At 44.4% G+C, this 26133-nt stretch overlaps 1 protein-coding gene across 4 annotated transcripts; it reads right to left on the minus strand.

Annotated features, from left to right (window-relative positions):
- Positions 1–285: 285 nt before the first annotated feature.
- fgfr1b (fibroblast growth factor receptor 1b) lies at positions 286–22944 on the minus strand. 4 transcript variants are annotated; one of them, XM_076284560.1, is made up of 18 exons: positions 22391–22944; positions 16447–16644; positions 11200–11442; positions 10025–10111; positions 9684–9856; positions 8938–9061; positions 8511–8701; positions 7291–7435; positions 5599–5789; positions 5112–5257; positions 4479–4600; positions 4137–4247; positions 3756–3946; positions 3495–3617; positions 3241–3311; positions 2841–2978; positions 2481–2586; positions 286–2175 (listed from the first exon to the last, which is right to left on the minus strand). In XM_076284560.1, the coding sequence occupies exons 2-18, from the start codon at positions 16550–16552 to the stop codon at positions 1996–1998; spliced, it is 2448 nt and encodes an 815-aa protein (XP_076140675.1). In that variant the 5' UTR covers positions 16553–16644; positions 22391–22944; the 3' UTR covers positions 286–1995. The 4 variants fall into 4 exon arrangements, with proteins under 4 accessions (XP_076140675.1, XP_076140674.1, XP_076140677.1 ...); XM_076284559.1 differs by lacking the exon at positions 7291–7435 and adding an exon at positions 8029–8179; XM_076284562.1 differs by lacking the exon at positions 11200–11442.
- Between the last annotated feature and the right edge of the window lie 3189 nt (positions 22945–26133).

Below are 26133 nucleotides of genomic sequence, written 5' to 3' on the forward strand. Positions count from 1 at the left end.
CAGAGGCCAACCGCCTGCGTGATTGATGGCGCACTGGTGCGGGCGAGAAAACACTCTCTTCCCACCATAAATCACAGACCCTCACAACACAACGACCACTCACAGTCTCTCTGCAGCACTGGACATGCGCTTGGAAGTCAACAACCCATCACAACTGTCCTCTCTGTTGTCCCGAGCCTGCCTCTGGACAAACACTCCGTTTGGATCACCTACTGTTTCTACTATTACACCTGTTCCACCCTTGATAAACACCCCGAGGACCAGAAAATCAAACACACTCAAAAGTTCAAAGTCCATTTTCGGTTATGTTATTAATATTCCTTTAATAAAGGTGTTTGCCATCATGGTTGGTTGAGTTCCAGTTGTACATAAGTGCACAGCCACTATATAAATATTAACACGGCATATTAATCAAAAATAAGATGTTATCAACATGAGAGTCCATACAATCTTACAATGTCATTGTCCGCAGCCCTCCAACAATCATTAACCAGTTGTGCCCTACATAAACAGATACTTATGTTAACAAAGAGTATTAAAGATGGCTTAAGAATTGAAATCAGGCAGTTGAAACACTAATTTGGCAGATGAAAACAGATGAAAACAATATTTTTTAGATGAAGACAGATGAAAACAATATGTTTTAGATGATTGTCAACACTGTCAGTTAATCCACATCCAAGGAGCATTTTTGAAAAATGTGCTTGATATAATTTCAAACTATTCTTAATTTTGGGCTATGGAACAAAAGCTTTAAGACAGTATGTACAGTTATACATGTACCATTAACAGCAAGGATTGGATTAATTTAGGATTAATCAGACATTAAGCAATTGTTATGTTTAAAATTATATTCTTTGATGAGATTAAGGTCTTTTAAGAATCTACATGTTCATTGTGATGTTCATATGGAAACATGGCAATGGCCCGAAAATGCGGTCCATTTGACATTATTGGTATAGGTTTATTCTGCACAAAATATTATTGTATGCATAAGGATAGCATAAAGAATCAAAAGCTGAACACCTATTAATACAAACTGGCCTGGATCAGTAATAGCTTATTCTCTTTCTGAGAACCCTTACCTCAACTAACTCTTTCCATTAAAAACTATATTTCATTGACTTGGATAGAAATGAATGACCTCATACAAAAATAATTAAAAAGAAACAATAGAGTAAATATATATAATAATAATAATATTTATACAATTTAACTGTATTTACAAAGACAGCCAGAGCTGTTGGCTAACGTATTATAGAATACTTTGTTTCTGAGATTTGGCATACAATTACTCTATAAAAAGTATGGTGATCTTTCAACTTGAGTCACTTATCGAATGCCAAGGAGAGCCTGAACTTTCGGCTCAATGCCTCCTTTGGTTCAGTTCCTATTAGGCATGATGTCCACTCTTTTTTAAGCCCACACCATTTCTAATGCCTTTCAGAGCCTTCACGTCAAGCGCCTGCTTGAAAATGCACGGGTCCTTCTACAAGGCCAAAAAGATGAATGTGTTTAGAATGCAAAGACGAAGCAACAATGTCAGCTGAATATGTAGTAGCTGTCTCTTCCAGCCTAAAGGCCTTGGGTCCTCCTCAGAGCTGTGACAGTCCAGCCAAGAAATCCAGCTGCTCGTCCAGTCACTCGGTCACCATCAGTCATTCCTCACGCAGCTGACGTTGGCCAATTGTCCATAGTGAATGTGAATGGTCCGTCAGATGCGAACCCTTGTGCTGGGACGAGGTATTTGAACTGGAGAAAAGCTGCTCGGTGAAAGCAGTGAGCAAACCCTTCAGTTTATTTTCAAAAATGTCTGATTTTCCCATGAGGCACTGCTCTAGCCACAAGTCCTTCCTCTGTATCAGATGCCAGGCTTGAGAGTGACCATTTCTGTGACACTGTGCATTTAGGAAAAGGACGCAGAACCTTTGCCTGGAGATTAGCGTGGAACCTGGGAGAAATGGGAAAATTCATTTGGCAATTTCAGAGGGGCCTTCAGTGCTTCCTGAAGGTCCGACTGGCGGTCTGGGAATGGGGAGCAGGAAGGCAGGGCTCTTCGACCCCAGCATCTTGGGAGAAGACTGAGTCCACCTCAGAAGAACACGTAGAACTACGGGTATCCAGGATGACCTGGGAGTAGGGAGCATCCATATGCTCGGAGAGGTCCAGGTACTCCTACAAATGGAATCACAGACAAGTGTGAGACGGTGTGAAATTCAAACTGTCACTGGGGCTCCAATACCACAAAACATAAAGAGGGAGGGGAACGAATTTCCTGGCTTCACTTTTGCCAGAAGTACAGTAGGTTGACCATATGTTGCTGTCAGCATTTTTATTTATGGTAGCTAAGGTGTTTTGCTAAGACAGCGATTCCAGTAAATCTAAAAGTCAGAGCCAAGATTTACAGAGTGAAGGCCAATATCTATGACACCTGAGCCAATATCTACAACCGTGGGCATGTGTAGACCCAGCGTGCTCACCTGGTTGGCTGTCATAGACAGGATGCGGTCGAGGTCTTCGACGAGCTGTTTGAATGTGGGCCTGTAAGTAGGAACGGCGTGCCAGCAGTCTTTCATCATTAGGTACCTGAGGAGAAGAATGCTCCATTTATTGCAGCAGTAAAACGGAGTAGACCGGTACGCAAACTTTTTTAGAAGCTGAGGTGGAGGGTAGAAAAGAGTAAACAGTTGCTAATGGAAACACAAACAACTTTGGTAAAGCTGGAAATACTGAACTAGACCAAATATACACATGCACAAATAACCAAATATTTATCAGAATATTTCTGAAGTGAAAGCTACAAAATCAGCCTAAATGGCGTGCTGTGTGGTGACACCTACAGCTCCTGCGGGCAGGCAGACGGCCGGTCCATGCGATGGCCTTCCTTCAGGAGCTTGAAGAGCTCCTCCACAGGCACCCCTGGGTATGGAGACCCACCGAGGGTGAAGATCTCCCACAGCAGCACCCCAAAAGACCACCTGCAACAACAACCACGAGTAAGCCTTGGGCAAGCCAAGATTTCCAAAATCTATGTTGACATGACAGATTCCGACTTGGGTAAATTTACTGTATGGAAATAATGCGGAAGCACTATTTATAGCCGTCACCAAAGATGAATAAATTTGACTGTGAAAATAAACACTTCTTTTATCCCTCCCAGCCGACACTGGCATACGACCAGCTTGGTACACAGACCCAGGGAGGCATTAATTAATCACTTGAGCTTCAGTGATGACTCACACATCGCTCTGGTGCGTGTAGATCCGGTCAAACAAAGCTTCGGGTGCCATCCATTTTACAGGCAAACGGCCCTGGGAAGCAAAATAGAGCCTCTGTTAGCAATCACTCACATCAACACAGCAGAGTGCAGCGACCCCTGAAGTGATATATACTCTAAACAATAGACATTGTTAACCAAATCAAATATACCGGTAATCTTAGCACACATAATAACTTACATCTGTAAATGGATTGAACAATGATTTCATGCTCACATTTGTTGTCTTCTTGTAGTAATCTATGTGATGAATGTCTCTGGCCAGGCCAAAGTCTGCTATCTTCATCACATTGTCTTCTGTGACCAAGACATTCCGGGCAGCGAGATCTCTGTGAATACACTAACACACACACACACACAAAAGAAAGTAAGCCCAGCTGCAAAACATTCACAAGCTTTTCAGTAGAAACATCGGATTTCTCCTTTAAGCTAACTACAACAAGCCAGTCACAACTCAAAGTGTGTTTGCCAATCTCACCTTTTTGGATGCCAGGTACTCCATGCCCCGTGCCACCTGATAGGCACAGGAGACGAGGTCTTTGATGCACATGCTCTCCGATGGCACCTGGTCAGGGTTGTAGCAGTACTCCATGCCAGGAGGTCTACGGGCACGCAGATACTCCCTCAGATTCCCTTTAGAGGCGTACTCCACAATCACATACAGAGGCCCTGGGGACACATTTGGTAGGATGCCTACTTAGCGGAGACTCATTTTGAGGGGATTGCAAACCATTCATAGACCATGGAAATCGGGTCCAGTGGAGTATTATTCTCATTCATGGTGAAAGTCATTCTTATTCTTATTGTTATTCTTAAAATTCTTATTCTTAGCAAAGTCCAGTTCTACAAGTTCTCTCACCGTCTTGTGTGCAGGCTCCCAGCAGGTTAATGATGTTCTTGTGTTTCCCGATGATCTTCATCATCTCCATCTCAGAGATGAGATCCGAGAGGTCCTTCTCTGTGGCATCAGCTGAAATTAAAGTCACATAGTTCCATATTATGGCAACCAGTACTGTGCGGTTTGGTTGAGGGTTTATTGTTTGAGTGATCGTAGATGTATCATTAAAATAACTTATTGTTGTAGTGCAATAAAAAAGCAACCAATCTTCTTACAAAACAGACAATTCCACTATTGTCTAAAACAATACAATAGAATAAAAGTATGTGGTAATACATTTTGCTGAGTAAACCCCTAACTCACATTTGAGCATCTTGACAGCCACTTTGGTCACACGGTTGGGCTTCTCCTTGTCCAGCCCCAGGGCCTCCCCCATAACCACTTGCCCAAAGCAGCCCTCTCCCAGGGGCTTCCCAAGAACCAGCCTGGGGACACAACAACCCACACAACAGTATGTTAGAGATCACACAGCAGATTATTCTCTATCACACAGCAGAATATTCTCTATCACACAGCAGATTACTCCTCTATCACACAGCATATTTTCCCTCTATCACACAACAGATTATTCCCCAACACACAGCAGATTTTCCCTCTATCACCCAGCAGATTATTCTCTATCACAGCAGATTATTCTCTATCACCCAGCAGATTATTCTCTATCACACAGCAGATTTTTCCTCTTTCACCCAGCAGATTATTCTCTATCACACAGCAGATTTTTCTATATCACACAACAGATTTTCCCTCTATCACCCAGCAGACTATTCTCTATCACACAGCAGATTTTTCTATATCACACAGCAGATTTTTCTATATCACACAGCAGATTTTTCTTCTATCACAGAGCAGAGTTGTCTCGACCACACGTCTGATTTTCTGCAGTCACACAGCTGATTTGACTGCCACCCATGTAAGTGGTGGTCAGGCCTTTACCTTTCCCGGAAGAACTCCCAGTGAGGGTCCTGCGGGAGCTCGTACTCGGTCACACCGGGCAGCATGGGCGTCCCGCTGGACGAGAGGCGCGAGGGGCGCACCAGCATCGCCCCGGAGTTCAGAGAGGAGCTCGAGTCCACAGACACCTGCAGGCAGAGAGAGAGAGAGGTCAGACTCTGTGCACCCAGTGACGCAGGGTGAATGCAAGCCAAAGCTGATTGAAAGAGAAGAGCAAGCTGTATCCTGCTTAATGGCACTCTTTAAGGCAGCAAGCAGAGGCCATTGTAATCTTTTGATGGATGAAGCAAAACTACCTAAAAAATCCAGACTAAAAAACATAGCTAAGGATGTTTACTTATTGCTTATTGCACATCCACTTTTTTTTAGCGCTTTGCCTCAGTGTATTTGTCCAGAGCCACAGCCTGAAGCGGTGCAGAAAGAGTGGTTAGTGAGTAAAGCTTCAAACCCCTTATCTACTTTCTGTTACCTGCTTGCGGAGGGGAATGCTCTTGGCTAGCTTGTGGACGGCTAGCTGCCCGTTGAACTCGCTCTTCTTGGAGGAGCTGCGGATCTTGACGATGGTGGCCACACCGACCATGATGGAGATGAGGAAGAAACCCACGCAGTAGATCAGGACCTCGAGGTAGGTCTGAGTGGGCACGTCGGTCGGGGGCATGGCTGGGGGACAGGGTTCAGTGAGGTCAAAGGTCAGACAGCTAGCCCCACATGAGGCACTCACAGAACCAGCAGGTGTGACATCTCTGTTTACCCAGAGACAACTCCCAAGTTTATTTAGATCGTCGTGTCAACCATTCAGCTGCCACCCATTCATCGGAAGTGAACATGAACACACACACACACACACGCACACACACATCGACACACATGCACACACACACAGTAACAAGGGCCCCTGCTTTATTTTCAACCAGTGCATTTGACACTATTGGCATTGAGCAGGCAGCACAAACTCCTATTGTGGCACCATAATGGCTCCTTTGTGGCGTAGGATTTCGCCCCACATTCTCCGCCGGTGTGAGGCTGCAGCCGTTCCCTGCACAAGTATGAAACGGGCCCGTGTGCGCCAAAACACCCTGGGCGGCCACGCAGCGCATGTCTCCTTTCTTTTACACCAAACGCCAGGTCTACAGAGAGAGCTTTCAGGTGTGCTGCTCAGAGGTAGCCATAAAGGCTTAGATCAATTAAACCTCTCACTGTCTCTTTCTCTTGGGCACACACACACACACACACACACACAAACACTCACACACACTCACACACACACACACACACACACACACACACACACACATAAACACTTTAAACACTTGGAACAAGGGACATGTTTAATTATGAATGAATATAAATGTTGCATTTAGTGTTAATGGCACCGTGATAAATCAGAATTACATTTACAGAAAGATCACACAAGCGATTTCACTTGTGCTTGAAAGAAGACGAGAAGCATGATCATTATGTTCATGTGTGGATCAACCAGGAGACTGACAACACAGATGCAAATGATCAGCTCAAACACCATAAAACAATATACTGATAGGACATTTCACAGGAAGAAATGGCATCAGCATTAGATAGGAAAATAACACTTCAACTGCAATGCCAAAGTCATGCTGATAAAACAGTATCCATCATAGAAGTACTGATGTAACCGAATGTCTACTGAACTACTTTTGAAATTTTAAATGATACCTGTGTATAATTCAATATTTACATGTTTTTTCAGCCCAATATTGGCAAGCAGTGAATGTGCAGACTTATGAGTCAAGTCTAAAATGACCAACAAAACAGAAAAAAAACGGCCAGACACTTGTCACTGTAAAAGGGCCCAGTCTGTGTGTTCAATCATTGATTGGTTTTAGAAGATAAGATGTTTCCAGGTGGGCTTCATGTGATAGCCATAATGAAACAATAATATAATGGGGGAAAATGGACAGGCCTGTAAATGAATGGCAACCAGATTCAGAACAGTCAGGTTCACCCAAATGTACTATATTTGTGTATGGCTGTGTTATTTTTAACAAAATGAGTGTAACACACAAAATAGGCTCTACTACAACACAAGTGTCAGACACGAGAAAACAATCCCTGAGGTTAAAGACCCAGAGTGGAAGAAAGGTAGAAAAGCAGGACCAGAGGGAGACCGGAAAAGCACCGATACCTTTGACAACAGTCAACCATGCAGAGTGATGCGAGAGCCCGATAGAATTGCCTGCCAAGCAAGTATACTCCCCAGCGTCCTCGAAGGAGATGTTCCTCAGGAGCAGAACCTCCATCTCCTTATCCGTGGTGTTGACGCCGGCCGCCTGCGGGAGAACAGAGAGGCAGAGCCCACAGACACCCACAATGTCAGGAGGAGCAGGAAGGAAGAGACCACAGAGAGAGAGAGAGAGGGGGAAACAGCACCTGGAAGGGACAGCGGAGAAAGGGCTACCCCAGAGAGGGGGAGGAGGGGGGGGGGGGGGCAGATCCCACCCCAACCCCTCCTTGACCCGATCTCCAGTCCCAGTCCCCTCAGCTGAGAGGGGGACACATGAGTGGCTTCAGAGAGCAGGAGCAGAAGGAGCACCCTCACCAAATAAAATAGCAACCCCTCCAAAAAAAAACACATAAGAGAACCTGCGCCGTCACGTCACCACCTAAAGAATGGAGGAAGCACACCTCCCCACCACCAAAAAACCCACAACCACCTCCATCTCAACACACACGCGCCAGAGATGGACCACATGGAACTTTCCATCAGCAACCTAGAACATTCTGCTTGCTAGGTCTGCTGGGAGGTTCCATGGCACAGTCAAGAGTCAAGAGAACGCAGGGGTAAGGAACCGAGAGACAGGAAACCCATGCTCATGATCCAGGCCCACAAGCGGGCCCGCAACGACCCATCTGAAAGGTTTACCTTGGGCCTTGTGCCTGAGGACCGTTAGCCAGGCCGACTGATTGGCCTCTCCTATATAATTGGACACTTTGCATATATACTCGCCCCCCTCCTCCTCAGTGATATTGTAGAGGGTCAGCACCTGGGTGTCCGAGCTATTGACCCCTGAGTGCTGGGGACCACAAAACAAAAGCAGCCATGAAAAAGGTGGTTCTCCCATGACTGACATCTCTTCTTTTAAGAATCAGAAAAATGTATATCATTTCATATTTCATCTCATGTGATATGTCATGGTTATATGATTATTTTAATGATTAACTTATTATCATCATCCATACGCCAAGTTAAAAGTTAATGCACAAAGACGGACTAACCTTCTGTACTACTCCTAAAACATTTACTACTGAGGAATAATACTTTCTGTTTATTGATGACTTGAAAAGGGCCTTACGAGTTTACGAGCAAAAGGCACTCCTTGGCAAACAGAGGTCACTGATTCTTACCTTGAGAATGCGGACGAAGGGCAGGCCGTCAGGCCCCACTCGACTCCCATTCACTTCGATGTGCTTCAGCCACTGGATGTGCGGCTGCGGGTCGCTGAACACCTTGCACACGAACTCCACGTCGCTGCCCACCACAGCGGTGCGGTTAGCGGGCAGACCCGCGTACAGGATGGGCCGGTGAGGAGAGCGCTCTGTGGCGAGCACCAGAGAGGTCGAGAGGTTAAGAGAGAGAAACACAACCCAAACCCACTTAAAGAAATCCAATCGGACAGCTTGAACAAAGTTCACTTAAGTGGATGGTGTACAGTTGTACAGCCCGCCATTCCGCACACTCAATCAGAGGCTTCTCAGGTCACAACATTAGTGTAAGTCTAGTGAGAATTATTCACAAATGAATAATGAAGTGACAAAATAAGTTTGAACTGACCTACTACGTCCAGTTGGTATGTATGGTTGATGCTGCCGTACTTGTTCTCCACCAAGCACGTGTAGTTGCCCTTGTCTGAGGGCACCACTGACTCCATGATAATGGTCCACATATGCTCCCTTAGCTAGAGAGGTCAGTAAGGAGGAGAGGGAATTAGCACATGTGGAAAACTGAAGGCAGAAGAGTAAACATCATTTCTACAGCGGCTCTATGCGACAGTGGGTGAATGGACAGAGCTACAGATACTGTAGAGAGTTGTAGATACATTTGTCTCTTTTCCAGCCTGTTTATCTAAATCAAAATGGCCCTTTCAAACATGCACACAGAGCTTGTTTCCTTTCAGAGCAGCAATCTATGATAACCTGTGACAGCTTTCCTGGTTGGCCAAAGGAAGAGAGTAACCCAAGCCTGCCGTGGTGTTTGTGTGTACATTCTAATCAGGGGGTGTGATGGCAGGGTGGGGGGTGGGGGGCGGCTCAGGTGGCTTTCCCTGGGGGCATTCCCATTTAGCAGCTCACACCTGCCCATTGTGTGGCGAGGTGTCAACTTCTCGCCTCACAGTCAGGGTGTAAACCACCCCTCCCCCAACCCAACTCCCAGACACACATACGCACACACAGAAACCTTGGCTGGGATTGAATATTCAGCATAGGGATGATAAGACAGTATAACGTCTCTGTTAGGACTGATCGCGACTGATCTGGTCAAATGAAGTGAAGACTATAGCTGTAAAGTGGTGGATGCACCTTGAAGCCACCGATGCGATGGTCCCGTTTGAACTCCCTGCCGTTCTTCAGCCAGCGGAGAGAGGGCGTGGGGTTGCCATTGGCCTGGCACCGGAACTTGACCGTTTTGCTGGCAGGGACAGCGTGCAGCTTCTTCTCCATCTTCTCGGGCTGAGCCCACCTAGGTGCCATTGCTGAAGAAAAGGACAGGGTGGGATGAGAAGTTCTAAAGGTTAGTTGAGCTAACAGGAGGGTGCCAATAAATTAACGACTCAGAGCTACAAGTTGCATAGATGGGATTACATTCACAAACGTACATATTTGCTCTACAAACAGAGAAGTGCATGTGTATTTAGACTTACGCAGAAGCTTCTGGCTGCTTGAGAGTTTGTTCTCTTCCGAGGAAGACTCATCATCATCCTCATCTTCAGACGATGCCACTGCATCAGCTGCAGATAAGGAGAAGAACATTTAGTGTTTAGTGAAAAGATATGCTCACTTCCCTCATTACTACAGTAAGATGCAAAGGTTTGCAAGGGTAAGGGTTTGCAAAGGGAAAGATACAAAGGTTTGCAAGGGCAAAGCATTTTGACTAATTCACATATTCATTTTCAACCACTAAATGTTTAAAAGACATCTGTACACTTCAGAAAACATACAGTAAAAACAAACATCATTTTTCAATTAAATATTTGCTTTGCAACACAGTAAAAAAATGATCCTTCAAACACTTCCTGCCTCTCCCAGCTGTGCCCTCAGTGGAGAAGGGCCTGGCTCTGAGCACTGACCACTTGCGTCAGTGGCGTATACAAACTCAAACGGCGTGAGTCACCATCAAGGCGTCTCTCCAAGACGTGGTTCAGGCTCATGCACATCACACTGCCTCACTGTGAGGCGATTCATAAGGAGATGCCTGTCAGAGCGCTGAGAAGCTCGGGGGTTCAGAGAGTCCACCTCGGAGGGCTCCAGGCTCTGGGCTCCGATGGTGCCTTCACACGAGCAATCAGCATGATTCACAAATGCATTCCATGCAAAGACTATTTAAGTAAAGCGAATTATTAAGAGAGCCATCTAACCTTTTGTCAGCTGCTTTGTATAAAAGCATCAGCTAAATTAATAAACGAATGAACCAAACATAGGACTCCTTACACACCCTGAAGGGGGCAAGCTAATACATGTCTGTGTTGTTTTTTAAATTCTTGTAGCCCATTAAAATAAATCCCTTTTATCATTTCAATCCACTTGTGTCTGGATTTGGATGTGTTATGCCAAGAACTTTTTTGACAATTTATGCTCTTTAGATAGATAGATAGATAGATTAGATAGATAGATAGATAGATATAGATAGATAGATAGATTGTTCAAGAGTTGTTTACAACTTTACAACTTTATAGTTGTTTACCATTCATACTCCTTATAGTTGGGGGAAGGATAACTGCTGTGCACTTTCACAGCTTTTGACCCTGTGACCTTGTTCATTGGCTTTCCTCCATAAGGGTCGTTCACACATCCCTCCACCAGAGCGTGTGGCACATACCTGTGATGTTCACTGCGAAATAGGCGCTGTGGTTGCCCCGCGGGCCGTGGCTAAAGCAGCCGTACAGGCCCGAGTCTGCTGGCTCTGCGGCCTCGATCTCCAGCACGCGGCCCTCGCGCGCCACCGGCACCCCCTGCTTGGTCCACCTGACCTCCTGCTGCGCCTCTGCAAGCTCGAAGCATGCCAGCACTAAACGCTCTCCCGGGAACAATGTGTACAGCTCCATTTTCACCTCCGACAGGACTAGTGGTGGACGAAACAACAAACAAACAAACAAAAAAAGAAAATGGCATGCATTTGGGTGTCTGGGGCTTTGGAGACAACGATAAAAGATTTTATATTTTTTTCCCCAAGACTGGAGGGACAATAGCTGCTAAAGGAAAAAGGAAAACCGCCACCAAATAAAACAGTGCACCAGCCAATGAAAAGCCACCGCTGACCAGAGACAGACTGAAGAATCCCCCAAATGTGAAAGCAGACGGTAGACCGACAGGGGCCAGAGAGGACACACACATAGAAGCAGCCCTCCGTGAAATAAATTCTAAAACGTACACATATTTACATCATTGAGGCCTGTATATGAATATTCCATCAAACTGTGCCACTGGGAGTCGCTGGGTTTAATGTGAAAAAGGAGGAGGACTTTAGATGTGTATGCAAAAGTACCTACAACTGTGGGCCACTGTGAATAGGGAAAGGAAACAGTTGAAAGATTAACTTCTCTTATTCATTAAAGGCATTTGAGATTGAAATGCCCCTCTTCATGTAAACACAAAAGCCAGAGAAGCTCTGATGCTATAGAGGTCCAAGCACACATGACTTTTGTTTCTCAAAATACTCATTCAAAACCAAAGCAGCCGTCCTGCTTAAGGTCATCGTAATTGTCAAACAAACCAATCCCCTTCCTTTTGTCTCAGCAACATGTCTAACAATGCAGGAGGGTCCCGTGGCAAGTGAGGGGGTTGGTGGGGTAGCCAGGGAGTGGAGGGGGGGGGGGGGGGTATGTTTAAAGACAGGCAGGGAGGCCTGTAGCAGCAGGTTCCCCTGCCAGTTGTCATGGAAACCCTACTTGAGCCAAGGGGAGGTATTTCCTGGATCACAGGCCCCTTAATCCCGGCAGGAAAAAGGGCTAAGGGGGGTAGGATCAGCTTTCTGCTTAAAAACCCAGCCCTGCATGAAGTGCAGGAGGCTATGGAGGGAAGCGAGCTGCGTGAGGGCACGTCTCCCCCAATATGAATTTAGATCTGATCTCGAAACAGTGCGACCCTCTCTACCCCCCAACCAACCCTCCCCTTTCCCCAGCTCAATTCCCGTACGAACCCTCTTCCTCTCCCTGGGCTGATCTCGAGCCTGTTACCTCGTTTCCTCCAGACGGTCCTGCTGATAGAACCGCTGGTAAACATTCCAGTGACTTATCAGAGCAGAGAAATCAGTGATGGGAGTGCGCATGCTTGGGTCTACACGGACCTAGTCGTTTTGATAAGCACAGTCAATAGTGCAGTCAAAAAAATCAATGTGCTTCAATGTGCACTCTTGTTTCATTTTATTTACTTAGCTATAACTTCTTCCGATTTTCTCTTTATCATCGGTCTAAGAGCCTGAGCAAACAGGACAAAATACACACCCTACTCCTGAGAATATAACAAATGTATCTTTTCTCTCACAAAGTTACACCGAGTTTTGGGTAACAGGCATCTAGAACTATGGGGTCTGACCTAAGGCCACAGCCCCTCTTCATAAATTACAAACAAATCATTGTAATTAAGGGTGCGAATGGGCAGCAACCCTCCCTGTCGGTCTGTGTAGGCCTGCATTCAGAGCATATCTCTGAACATAAGCACAGACCACTGGAGATAGGACAAAGACAGGGCAGCCACGAACAACAAACACAATCTGTTCTCTCTTCAAAATTGGAACCAGTCAACAACACGTTGGGAAAGAGAGAGTGGTGCAAAGGGAAGGGCATAAAATCTCGAGACGGGGTGGCAGAAGGGTCGGAAATTCGTAGCAGCTTTTGTTTCTGGAGCCCCGCCATGACTTAAAAAAAAAAAAAAAAAAACGATCAATTTAGATGTTTTTGTGCACTGACATAAAACAGGACGTTGTGGGATGCAAAACAAAAAGGTATTATATACATGAGTTCTTTCGACAGAAAAAGGCAACAAAAGTTCAGCTGTAAAACAGATGGTTGCATGTGTGAAGCTGAAAAAAATGCTTTCATGGGAGGAAAGGGGGAACTCGGTCTGAAAGGAGTCAGGTTTTTATTTGGGCTATCATGTCATTCCAGAGCCAGCCTGACCAACCAAAATATTCTGCTCAAATTCACAGACAAACATCGCGTCATCTCTGCCCGAGGTTCATCCTAAAACTGCAGGTCTCAACTAGTCAGGCCCTGAAAAGAGAGAGGATTGAGTTTCAGCCCCTATTCAGCAGGGATAATTCAGACCATCTGATTTCCTAAAACTCTTCTCACAAAAACTCCCAGAGCTATGCCTGCCATGTTTTTTTTTTCACAGTTTTTTTTTTTTGCTCACAGCCCCCTTGTGAGACTTAACATTTTCAGACTACGCTGCACAAACTGCGCTCTACTGCAAAATGCAGCTAGTCAAATCGTGTGTGACAGTGTAGTTAATCTACCAGATTTGGTGTTCGGCATCGAACTTGGCCGAGGTTCCACAGAGGAAGCAATCGGCCTAGTGGATTGCTGTTGGGATTTCCTGCCCGAGCAGTAAATAGTGCTGTGGACTGCCAGACTGCAGCGTCCAGGTCTCTCACTGAAAAGTATTCAACATCGCACTAAGAGCAGGAAGGAGAAAGGACAAAGAAAGAGAAAGAGAGAGAGAGAGACTGAAAGAGAGGAAAAGCTAACAAAAACAAATCAAAGGGGAAACATGTGGAAAGTCCGTGGCTGGGTTATTTCCCTGCCAACCCACGAGTCATGAAATTAGGCTGTCACTCAAGCTGTGACCCAGTGAGTGCAAAGCATGGCATCTGTGTGTGTGTGTGTGTGCGTGTGTGTGTTATGGGCTGATGTGCCACCACTGCAGCATATGTGCCGATACGTTGTGGGAATTACAACCACAAACACCCCCATAAGGACTGCAGTATGGACAGGGGAGGTATCGGGCTCAGGTTATCCCAGAGAAAGACTACACTTCTTCACACTAACTAGTTTGACTACTCCCTGCGCCCTTGGAAGAAAAAAAGATTCCCATGATAACTAGCCGGGCTGCTCCCATGGCTAAAGCCAACCATCAATCCCTGTCCCTTTGCTCATTCTGCCGAAGAGAACTCCCATGATTCCCAGAAACATGATCTCCAAGGTGAACATCGGCCTGAGGGTGGAGACCCAACCTTTTTTGTTTTGTTCTCTTTTTTTGGCCACTGGTACGTTAATTTATAGTTTCCCTGGCAGATAGCTCTTCCCTGCCTGACACCAAATACCTCGACAAAACAAAGGGAGGTGCACAGGAGAAGACCCCCCCCCATCTTCCACAAAAGACGCCCAGATTCCTACACTTCCATATCACTGACTTATGATAAAGCCCTTCTTTCAGCTATCCCACACACATACACACACTTTCACACACACACACACACACACACACACACACACACACACACACACACACACACACACACACACACACACACACACACACACACACACAGGTGTGAGCACATAAGGACATAGGCACCCTCCAAACCCAGACAGAGGGAACTACCCCAGAGACGGATATTTAAGCGCAGGGTATAATTCTCTTGGGCTTTGTTTAGGCAATTGCACTCGCTTAAGTTTCTTAATTGCAAGCAATTTCAGCCACGCCGACCCTCGCTAGGCTGTGCTTACAGGCCCATCAGACATCCTTAGGAGTGATTAACCCTCCCATTTGAATGAGAACACTACATTTGACTGAATGTGAGGACTATGGTCGCTTACCACCATACTGTGGAATACCAGTGTAATGCTAATCGTGTCTGCATTGCTCAGACAAAACAAAACAGAGAGAGACATGGAAAAGGCATTACTGTAAAATTCTTGTCAAATGGGAAGAGCAGGGTATACACTGTGTATCCACACAAAATAATCTGAAGTCTTATTTCATCTGAGACCCAGACGCTTTCACATACTGAGCTTATCCTTTCAAGTCTATCGTTCAAATATTACATAGTCTGTGTAATTCATACATCGTGGGAGGCAAACAGAGGCCTTGTCCAACTTCTCAAGAAAAGCATGCACAACAACAAAAGCCAAGGAACGTGTGAGACAAAAAGACAGAGAGAGCAGGAAGAAAAAAAAAAGGAAAACTGCTAGTCATTAGCATCTGGAACGTGAAAGCGTAAAGGGGCCTGATGAGTTCCAGCCATGCTAGTTAACTCCACATCAAAACAGAGCTGGCAACAGCCGAAGGAGCCGAGACGCCAAGATGGCTGCCATAGGAGGCGGAGTCCTCTGTTCGCTTCACATCAAACGACCCCCATATCATTTTTGACCTAAGTCATTCCAAGTGAGAGCCAGACCATCAATCACTCATGAGCAACCCCATGCTCAAAGAAAATTATCTGGAGCCTATGTTTTATTATAAAAATAATGTTTATATGACACAGCTCAGTATTAAACATACCCATATCTATTACGGGTCCTAATCTTGGCTTAACAAACAAATATCTGAGCATCACTAGCTTGTTGGAGAAAATTAATGTTTGGATCAAATTTATTGAAAGAGCTGACAAAGATACTGTCATCTTATACAAGTGGAAAGACAAACAAGAGGGCTGTGTGTGTGGAATAATGAAATCACAGCAGCAATTCCAAGTTTCCAGCAGATTCTGATCCAGCAGAATAAAAGGTTAAACCACACCGTGGATGTTAACCAAATCATAAAGTGGAATAATGATGCCAGGGAAGGCAGGATAACAAAGACGTCATTTCTGAAGCACCCGCAAACTCTTGTTATGCTGAATTGTGTGTGTGTGTGTGCGTGTGTGTGTGTGTGTGTGTGTGTGTGTGTGTGTGTGTGTGTGTATGTGTGTGTGTTTGTGTTTATGCACTGGTTTTCAAAGAGACGGAATCCTACACATTCACATCTGGCTAATCCCAAGGAAAACAAGAAGAAACTCCAGGCAAAAGGTAACAGACGAGCACCAGAACAAACCCTTCCACCTTTAGCCCACACACACACACACACACACACACACACACAGGTGGCTGAGGCCTTAGGCATGCAGGGATGCATCAGTGGGTACCTTGATCGGTGACGGCCGGTCTCGCTCGCGCCCCCGTCGGCAGCTGGGTCAGCACGGTCCACAGGAGGAGCAGACTCCATGACAGCAGCATTCTGTGGGTGCCCATTCCGCTGGCAGAGGCAAGGCACGGGCGACGTGTTCAGACAGACAGCTGGGGGCATCAGCACAAGGCCATGTGCTCCGCTGCAGGTGAGCTACCTGTCAAGGGGGAGAGAATATGTAAGCATCAAACAACCAAAGAGCCCACATCATAACATTAGACTTTGGAGAAGAGTGGGTTGAAAGTGACCGATTCCTTTTTTCCCCCATTGCCTCTCATGATGTATTGAATCCAAACTGCTTATATCCAAACTAACATTGAGTTCAGTGAACGTTTATTTTGAAGGGTTGTGTTCCCTCAGACAGCTGACCCACTGACCCTGGGATCAAGTCTGCTGGCTGATCTTAGGCTACATTTTTCCATTTCCCATAACTCATAACTAGGGTGCAGTTCATGTCTGTTCAGCCACTCCTTGAGACAACCGCAGTGAGCGTCTTCTCCTGACCGCGTCCACTGACGACCAGCAGCCACAGCAGCAGTCCCCCCATCCATAAAGCTCTTGGTACAAAGGCCAGATCTATCTGATTGGCTAAAACCATAAAGCCACCCCATTATAAACTCCATCTGGTGGGCACTTATGCCTCCCCTGAAACCACAGTCCCTTTCAGTGCTTATTAAAGCCGAAGAAGATTAATGAGTTTTTACAGTGCATCTTTCCAAAACATACACACAAGGGCTGGACCCAGAAGTGAATTCAATTCACCGTGTATAAAAACACCTCTCGCCGGTAATAGAAAAATAGATGTGGTTTCAGGCATCACCAACTTTTTTCACAAAGAACACTTTTTAAGGAGTTATTTACTTGTAGAAGTTTATTTCTATTCTTTGAAAGAGCTTGGAAATAAGTAGACCTCCTTAGGGGGAAGCTCATAGAGCAATAGCTGTTAGCGGTACGGCTAAGAGCAGCTGTGAGGAGGTGTTGAGAGGTGGTCTATGAAGTGTGAAGCACACATCTGTTAATGTTATCCCCCCCAGGGATTGCCACTTGTCACTTGTTTCCTCTCGGATGCCAACAACGCCTCAGACCCAGCCAAACGTCCCACAACAAAGGGCTGGCCATCCCAGAGTTGTTTTTAATGCCACCCTCCTCCGACCATTAGGCAAATGACCATTTGCTCCCACTTGTTCCCTGCCTCTCCAAACTCCCCTGAGAGAAAGCAACACACAGAACTCCAATTAGATCCATTTGTTATGCTTTCTAAAATAAGGGCAGTGTTGCTGACTGGCATCTGACCAACTTGTATCCCTTCCATAAGTTCTCCTCCAATACCTATATATATACTATATCTAAAACAATATTTTTCACATATTAGATTGTCTTGCCTCTCAAATCCATGTGGAAGAAAACTAAATCTCTTTAGGAAAATGAATGCAGAAGCTCTTTATATTTCCAGTTTTCTCCTCTATTTAGCCAAATATATGAGCTTGGATCTTGATTCTGATGTCCTCTCACCAAGAGCATGCCTGTGGCCAGGGCTAAAACAGGCAGAACTCCTGTCAGGGCACTGCATGGCGCTTGGCTACTCAAAGTCTATAAGGCTGTAAAAAGATTCTGGACCCTCAGGTCAGCTCTCCGTGGGGACATGGTCTAATTGACATACGTCTTCATGTCCTATCAGGTTTTGGCCTCAGCCCGTCCCCTGCTGCTTCTGGACGGCAAGAGAGAGGGGAAAAAATACACTTCCTCTTTCTCTGCTGTGATATCAAGACTGTGTTGAGATGGACTCATAAAAGTGATGAATGAAGCGTGTCCATACATTATTGGGGCCTGATTTTACGGCCTAAACGGCAAAGTGTTCATCACACTATAGGTCGTCCTTCAGGGTTTTTCCTGCAAAGCGATAAAAACGCCGATGCAGGCTCCGACCCTTAAATGAAAAATGCCGAGCGGCCACGTGCATCAGGTTTATGAAGATATCATTAATGCAGTTCACTTCATTGAGGGAGCCTATAACTCTCTCCAGCAGTAAACTTTAAAAATCTCTTAAATTAATGAGAGCCTCCACAAAGATTTATGAAAACAAAAGTTACTGCAGTGACTTTCCTGTGAGAAATCTCAGCACCGTATATGCATTTCTGGCAACACGAGAAATATTAAAATAGACTCTACAAAAGTGAGACTGCATTAAAGGTGCCATGTGTAAGAATTGAGGTATTAGCATGCTAAATTACTAGCCACAGCCCGACAAGTGTCATAATACCAGTTTCTGCCATGGGAGGCGGAATGCGGGCAACATAACCGCCAGCCAAACTGCAATACACAAATAACTCGCACGGCTTGTGGGCGTACTTGAACCAAAGAGCATACACCTGTCGGGCATTTTTTTAATGACATCATCGCCCTTATTTCTTCTCATTCTTTTGATGCGTGTAGCTCATTTTTTTGGATATTTTTACCTCAATTCTTACACATGGCACCTTTAAGCAAAGTTATGGGAATGGCAATAAATGATTTAGCCAACAAGCCTGAGGTCAATCAGAGATTAGATTCATTCTTGCCTTGATTTGTTTACCTCTCCCAAATGTACATTCAAATTATGTGTCTCACAAATAGCTGATGGCCACACATACAGACCTCTCTCTCTCACTCACTCACACACACACACACAGTCCCTATGTTTTAACACCAGTGTGACCTTGCATGATGGGCGTGTCAGCAGGAGAGAATGCCGAGATCTTTCTGGAAGATGATGAATTTCTCTATCATACACGAGGGATTAGCAGAGGAGTGCCCAGCATTTGCGAATAGGAATATTTTTTTCTCATTCGCGACTGGCCTTGTCCCATGAACCCCTACAGATGGCTGCCGTTTTTGGGAAGCAGATTCAACTTTTCGACCCACAGCCCTCAATGTTTCTTCTCGGAATGAGATTGCGTCTTTCCTGAACTTCCTTTCCAGAGAGCCTCACCTACACACCTACACCTACACACAGACACGGACACACACGCATGCGCACACGCTCATGACTCAAAGTAGGCCTCCCACTCCTGCCGTCATGGTAACACAGTCAGCAACACCTGTACAGCTCTCTGTCAAAGTCTATTACCTGTGAGGTGGAAAATACCACAGGAGCTACCTCACAACTATGGATACCGAAAGTTTTACTGCTTGTTTTACTACGTATCTCAAGCCAGAAGTGAATAGTTATCTGTCCAAGATTTGAGGGACATTACACTGAGACAATGACTGAAATATTGAATAATCTAACAGACCAGAGGAGGAGAAATTCTGTAATGGAGAAAGCTGAACTGCTTACACCACCAAGAGAAGTTTACAGGTTGATGAAATTTGACAAGCACAAGTGAGAGGTTACAACACTGCATGCCAAATGGTGTGCAAAACACTAGTCACTATGAAAACAATAGGTATGTTAGGCTTATATTTGGCTAAATATTTACCACCCAGGCACACTGAATCCTTTTCTTCCTACCTAGGCTTTGGTGGGGGTAGCTGGGGGTAAAGCCAGTGAATAAGCCCTTTGTGATAATTAAAGGTTTGGGTCGACTCTCTACCCCCCTGTGAGCTGAACCCTTGCTCTTAATTACTGAGCTCCTGCATCCATGCATGACATTCCTCAGCTCTGTGTTTGTTTTCCGAGACAGGGACCCTGTCTTTGCTCAGTCTTAGTCTCTCCCCACCTCATCCATCCTCCTCCTCCTCGTCTGCGATGATAATTCATCCAGGCGCCTTTCACCTGTAGCTGCTAAGATTCCCACGGAAGTCCCCTCAACCCACCCATGAAGTGGCATCTCCAGGCTTAAGGCCCCGTCCTTTTGTTGGGGAGTTGAACTCCTCAGAACTATTATGAACAATCGCTCAAACAGGCTCAGTCTAAATTTCAATGTTAATGTACATACAACTGGCATTTTCAACAGGCATTTTATTCTATAGTTGTGGTCTGTTCTGGGAATAATCAACAACACATTGTGTTGCTAATATAAACAGGTACAAATGTAAACAAATAAATGGCAGCTGATGCATACATCATCTACAAAAACCCATTATGAACAATAACCAATGACTATTCCAGTGACCCAAATGAGGTTAGAGATGTCTTCTCTCTCTCACCAGAAGCAAGAGAGCCTTCTTGGAGCTACACAGCCAGCTCCCTGAGCTTGCCCAGGAATGGCATCCCATTCCACTGCTCTTATCAGAGCCCAGAAAATGACACGGAGGCAGCATTAGCGGGAATCAGCACTCCCAGGAACCGGCAGAGGTAGTCACAGTGGCTGCTCTGGGGAAGGGGAGGGGGTTGACGGAGAAATGGTGGAGAGCAACACAGCCTGACCAGGTGCAGAAACCGAGCGGGATCCTCTTTCAGCGCAAGGCAAAGTTAGTCATTCAATTTGGCCTTCCTCCAGATGCCAAGGAAGGGTATGCCACTTAGCTATAACTCACAGACTGAGCAGTGCTGAAACGGCCTGGGGCTTGTGCCAACACTTTCACCTGAGGCTGCTGGAGCTCTAGAGACAAAGAGAGAGCGCTGCCTACTAAATCACTAGTCCCAAATGATTAAGTCCACCAAAACTCAAAGTCATTCCTATATTTAGATAGTTTAGTCCGTTCTCTGTGCAGCAACACTGCATGGAAAATATCAATCAACCTGTGTCAGTGAGGAAAATACTCCTGAATAGAGGCAAGCACCCCAAGATGAGTATTTTAAACATTATAAACACCAGTAGAGAATTGAATTTAAGTTTTAGACCTCTGGGACACTGAACTCTGACCTGTGGAACACTAAACACCGACATAGCCTATGTGAACTGCATTGAGTATTGAGAGATACAAGATGTTAGGCTACATATAGGCCTACCATGATAGTGAAATTACATAGTTTTCCAAACTATAGTTATACTACAACTTTTCTGTTTTTTTCCTCCAAAACATCAAGGCACCTAGACCTATCAACAACCCTCGCATATTTAAAACGTCACGAAGGCCGAAGGGCCATTGTCATTTACATTGGTATGCAAAATAACCACATGCCAAAACAATGAGGTATTCTAATGCCATTCCTCAAGCTGCGAGGAGACCTGACCGAGGTTTATAATTTATTTCGAACAACTGATTAAAAAGCAATAATTGGACTATAGGCTCAAATTAGAGTGACGTTAACTTCATACCAAATCAAACTCTCCACAGATGGGCTAACACTGATGGCAAGTGGTGTAGTTTGCGACAAAATGTGGATTTTATGTGTAGTTTTTAAAAGCTTAATCTTGTGTGGGGATACTCGGAGCACATTCTAGAATCACCAGCTGGTTGAATTCATAAACCGCCTCTAGGCTATATGAATTCTGATGTTTAAGTGGAGGAAACCGCTGGGACCGCATGCAGCAGACATTCACACCCTAAAACTACCAGTGACCAAAATGGTTCATTATGCTATTTCATTACAACCTGATAGAGTCAAAGATATGCAACACATTCGGAAACAAACTGGGAGTTGGTATAGGATACAATGTATCTCCATTAGTCAACTAATGTAATACTAGTAGCCTACACTAGTTACATAGTAACTACAACGTTTATTTGCATTCACTGGGTAGGCTATATGGATTGGATGAATCGGAATGGAAGGGCGAATTGGAAAAAAAAAACTATGCAGTCTACACAGAGTAACATTGGATTTCTGATATTGATGAAAGGTAAATCTTCAGTGTAAGTTTTCATTCGAGGAAGAAAAGGCGAACAAATGCAAGACTGGTAGCCTACAGCAACATATCACATCAGCTCTGGCCCACCTTTTAAAGGTAGGCTAGCCTAACGTTATTCGAGAAGAAATGTTTGCAACAGTAAACCCAGCATGGTTGCAAGATGAACATAACAGCAGACGAACTTACCCGATTATTCCACGTATATTTACTGTCAGCAAAGTGGAGTAACGTTGTGCGTTTTTGTGAAGTGCTGCAGATCCTAAATCCTCCAATAGTTTGAGTGGCAGAAGCTGGGCGCCACAATGCTACCAGGAATGTCCATAGAACGAAAATCGAGTTGCGCGGAGTGAAATCTAAAGTCACCGTTCAAACATCACTCGTGAATGCCCCTTATTAAGTAAACTAACAAAGCAAAATGGTTACTTGTCTAGATAATAAAACAGCATAAATTAGCATTAAACTGAACTATGCGCATTTCGACGAACCTGATCTTAACAAAACCGTGGGAAACTCTGCTTTATTGTTTCGGAAGGGGGATGGCGACGTGTTCCCCCTCTAAACAGACCAAAAAGTTATTTTTTTTCTTAATAAGGCTAAGGCCTGTCTCTTTCGCTAAACAACTTTTCAGCACGCACGCTCATATGTTGGAAAATGAAAAGTGTAGCCACCGATTGCTTGTCTTCCAGCTTCTCTCCGCTTTCAGTCTTTCGTTGTGTTTCTATCCTGCCTCATGCGCCTGGCTGGCCGTGTGGTTGGTACACTGAAGAGCGCTGCTGTTAGCCCTCACGAAGAAACCTCCCACTTGAAAGAGTTCAAAAAGTTTTAACCTGGCCCTATCGCCCCCATCTACCAAGCGACAGTCGGCCTACCCAGCCATCTGAATAGGTATGTTGTCTCCAATGTAAACACACATATGATTAAAAAAACAATCATAAACTGATGTCATGATAATACTTATTTATTAATTATTATATAAAAATGAATTAATTAATGAAAATTAAATAAGTTAACATTTAGGCGAACGTAGGCTAGCCTATCGATTGCATATTCTAACATTATTTTTCCGTTTAAGTTAAGAACAGTCGGACATCTTGGAGAGACAAGGCAAGGATGGAATAATTTCCATCAAATACTAGAAAGTCTGACCCATAATGAAGTTGCCTGACCCCGTTTGGTTACTAAACATCGATAAAACAATTAGACTGGCCCACAGTTTCTAGTAAATTGATGCCGATGCCTTTGCGGAGTTAAAATTATGAACCGCAAAAGACACTAAAAGGTGCATTAAGGATAATTAGTTGACTGTGCTCTTATTAGATAATTGGATTCATCAATATCCCCTAAGTGGCACATAACCCAATTGTTGACAATAATTGCGAGGCTCCTCTTTCCCTAAATAAAAACAGTTCCCCTCAACATGGGTTTGAAACCCATAACCAGACTTGCATTTACTGAAAAGAGGGTTTAACCATGTAAATGATAGCCTGTTGTAGGAAACAGTGATTCCACTGCTTTTGAAAGCATGTTGGAGTATTCTAAAACCATCCTGCAGGCTAATACTAGGCTACATTTTGTATACTGAATATAATTCTACTAATCCCTATAACACAGTAGTTTACTACTACACCAAAAGACATTACGACAGGCCTGCTTCTGTAAAGACAACAACATATTATGTATGGAAGCTAATAAAGTGCATGAATAAAAACATCTATTTTTATTGTCTATAATTGCAAAGAGAACTGTCATTATCAGAAAATGTAGCTTACAAGAAAGTCCCCCTGGTTTAGGAAGTCAGACTTCATATGGGTTGTTTTCATATTGGGACCACTATTGGAGTGAACAATTGTGCTCCATGGAGGAAAACAACATTACAAGTTCAAAGTAGCGGCAAAAATAGATGTGATCTAATCAGTTACAGAAAGATTAGCTCAAAGCAAATTTATTGTTTCTGTGCATTAAAAGGCTTCCAGTGCAAACCCTATCACCATGTCTGACATATCTGAAAGCCTTTATAGTGGTCTGATGACCCCCCCCCCCCCCGCCAACCTCCTGCATGAGTGTATTTGACTTCCTCCAGTTTCAGCAGCTCATGTTTACAACTTGATACAGAGAATCCTGAGGTGAGCACGTGAAACCCAGGACAAATGGCGCAGCAAAGTCACCTGAACTTAAGGAAGGAGATATCAGGTGCCAGGAGTACCAGCCACCCTGGTTAATGACAGGGCAGCTACCAGGATTGCATTGCTCTTAACTCAAGTCGCAATTTGAAAAGTAATTTATGCAAACATTATTTAACACTGCCACGACACTTGACAAGGTCTGATTGTCTGGTAAAATAATCTTTCCTAAAGGATCCACACTACACAGTAAGTAAGCCACCTGTTTTTTTATATAGAGTTTGATGTGGTAAATTGACGTCTTTGAAGGCAAAAAATCTCCTAGTCGGCTGTTTGGGAGACGCTAGTCGTTCACATCTGCAGATCAGCTTTGCTGTTGCTCTGACAGGCTGTGCATGGGGGTGGGGGGTTATTGGGAGGCCCTCAGCATGATTTTGTGTTAATGGCATGAACATTTGAGAAATCTCTGGCCCCAATTACACTGTGTCCTTTGAGGAAACTGCACGTGTGAGCTATTAATTGCATGTGAGAAAGGATCAAGACTTGACAGAGAAGCAGCCACACAATGGTATTTTGTGCTCTAAACTGCTGAAATCTATAAATAATTAAAGTTGCCTGCATTACTTAATAGACATTCGTGATAAAAAAATAATAAAAAAATACCTTGTTACGATTTAGCATAAATGACACTCTTGGCTGGACATAGTTAAGTCCAAGTTCTGGTTCTTATTGGTCATGCCCAGATGGTCAACTACAGTGGAGTAAGTTCTGGTTTTGAACAAGCTGGAAGTAATTTTGAAGGAAAGGGGTCTAAACATCAGCTTATTCACAATGAAAATGAATGCAACATGTATATCCTCTACACTTGGTACATTATACTACTTACTTCAGCAATAATCCCAAGTGATGACACATTATGTGAAAATAATAATCAAGTTCCTGTGCATCTTGGTTACAAAGGCCCTTTATTTACAGTTTATTTACATTCCCATGTTTATGGAGACAGTGTAAAGCAATTATAAGGGCTTTTTCCTCTCGATTTCCTGAAATCAATAATGCCTGTAACTCTACAACTTTGGACAAGCTCCCACTCTCCATTTCAAGAGCAGCTCAGGGACATTTATTGGCTCGTGCAGCTGAGTGCAGCTATGTTGGCCTACAACACTGATGTCCAAACAAGTATAACTCAATTTCAAGGTAACAGTGACATTGACTACAGATTTTATGCAACAGTACCAAGACCACTTGAGGGGTGATCATGTTATTTAAGGAAAATACCATAAACACAGGTAATATAGTTGTGTTGCATAGTTGAATAGTCTCTCATTTTCTATACTAAGACATTTATTTGCTTATAAATCTGCACAAGTGTAAGTGCACCTTCTTGGCATAAATATAAGGTCAAGACTGAAACCATAGCATGGGTGAAAAGAAACCTGGTATTCTGAAATAGAAATATGCCCTCAGGATTCTCCCAAGCCCCAGACAATGCCTTAGTGTCAGTCCACTGCACCTTCCATGGTATGGCCTTACGTGTGAGTGTCAAGACCGGTAATCTGTTTTTGGCTTTGGGCAGCCATGGCTGTTTCAATGGGAGCATTTTGTTGGCGGGATTAATTTCGCCATCCACAGTGGTGTCACTACCTGTCTGCGTGTCTTGAGTGTCAGGGTGTGGTGAGATTAGATCTTCGCCCGTCTACAAACTGGAGCACTACGGTGAGGATCGGACATCACTGTTGTCATCTGAAAATCCAGTTTACAGTGTCCAGGTCCTCTAATTTACACTGACCACTGATGACATGACATTTT

This window comes from Alosa pseudoharengus, unplaced genomic scaffold (assembly GCF_046254945.1).
Source record: "Alosa pseudoharengus isolate Yale_2024_CS ecotype anadromous, Long Island Sound unplaced genomic scaffold, YU_APseudo_1.1 YU_APseudo_1.1_scf_14, whole genome shotgun sequence".
Lineage (NCBI taxonomy): Eukaryota > Metazoa > Chordata > Actinopteri > Clupeiformes > Clupeidae > Alosa > Alosa pseudoharengus.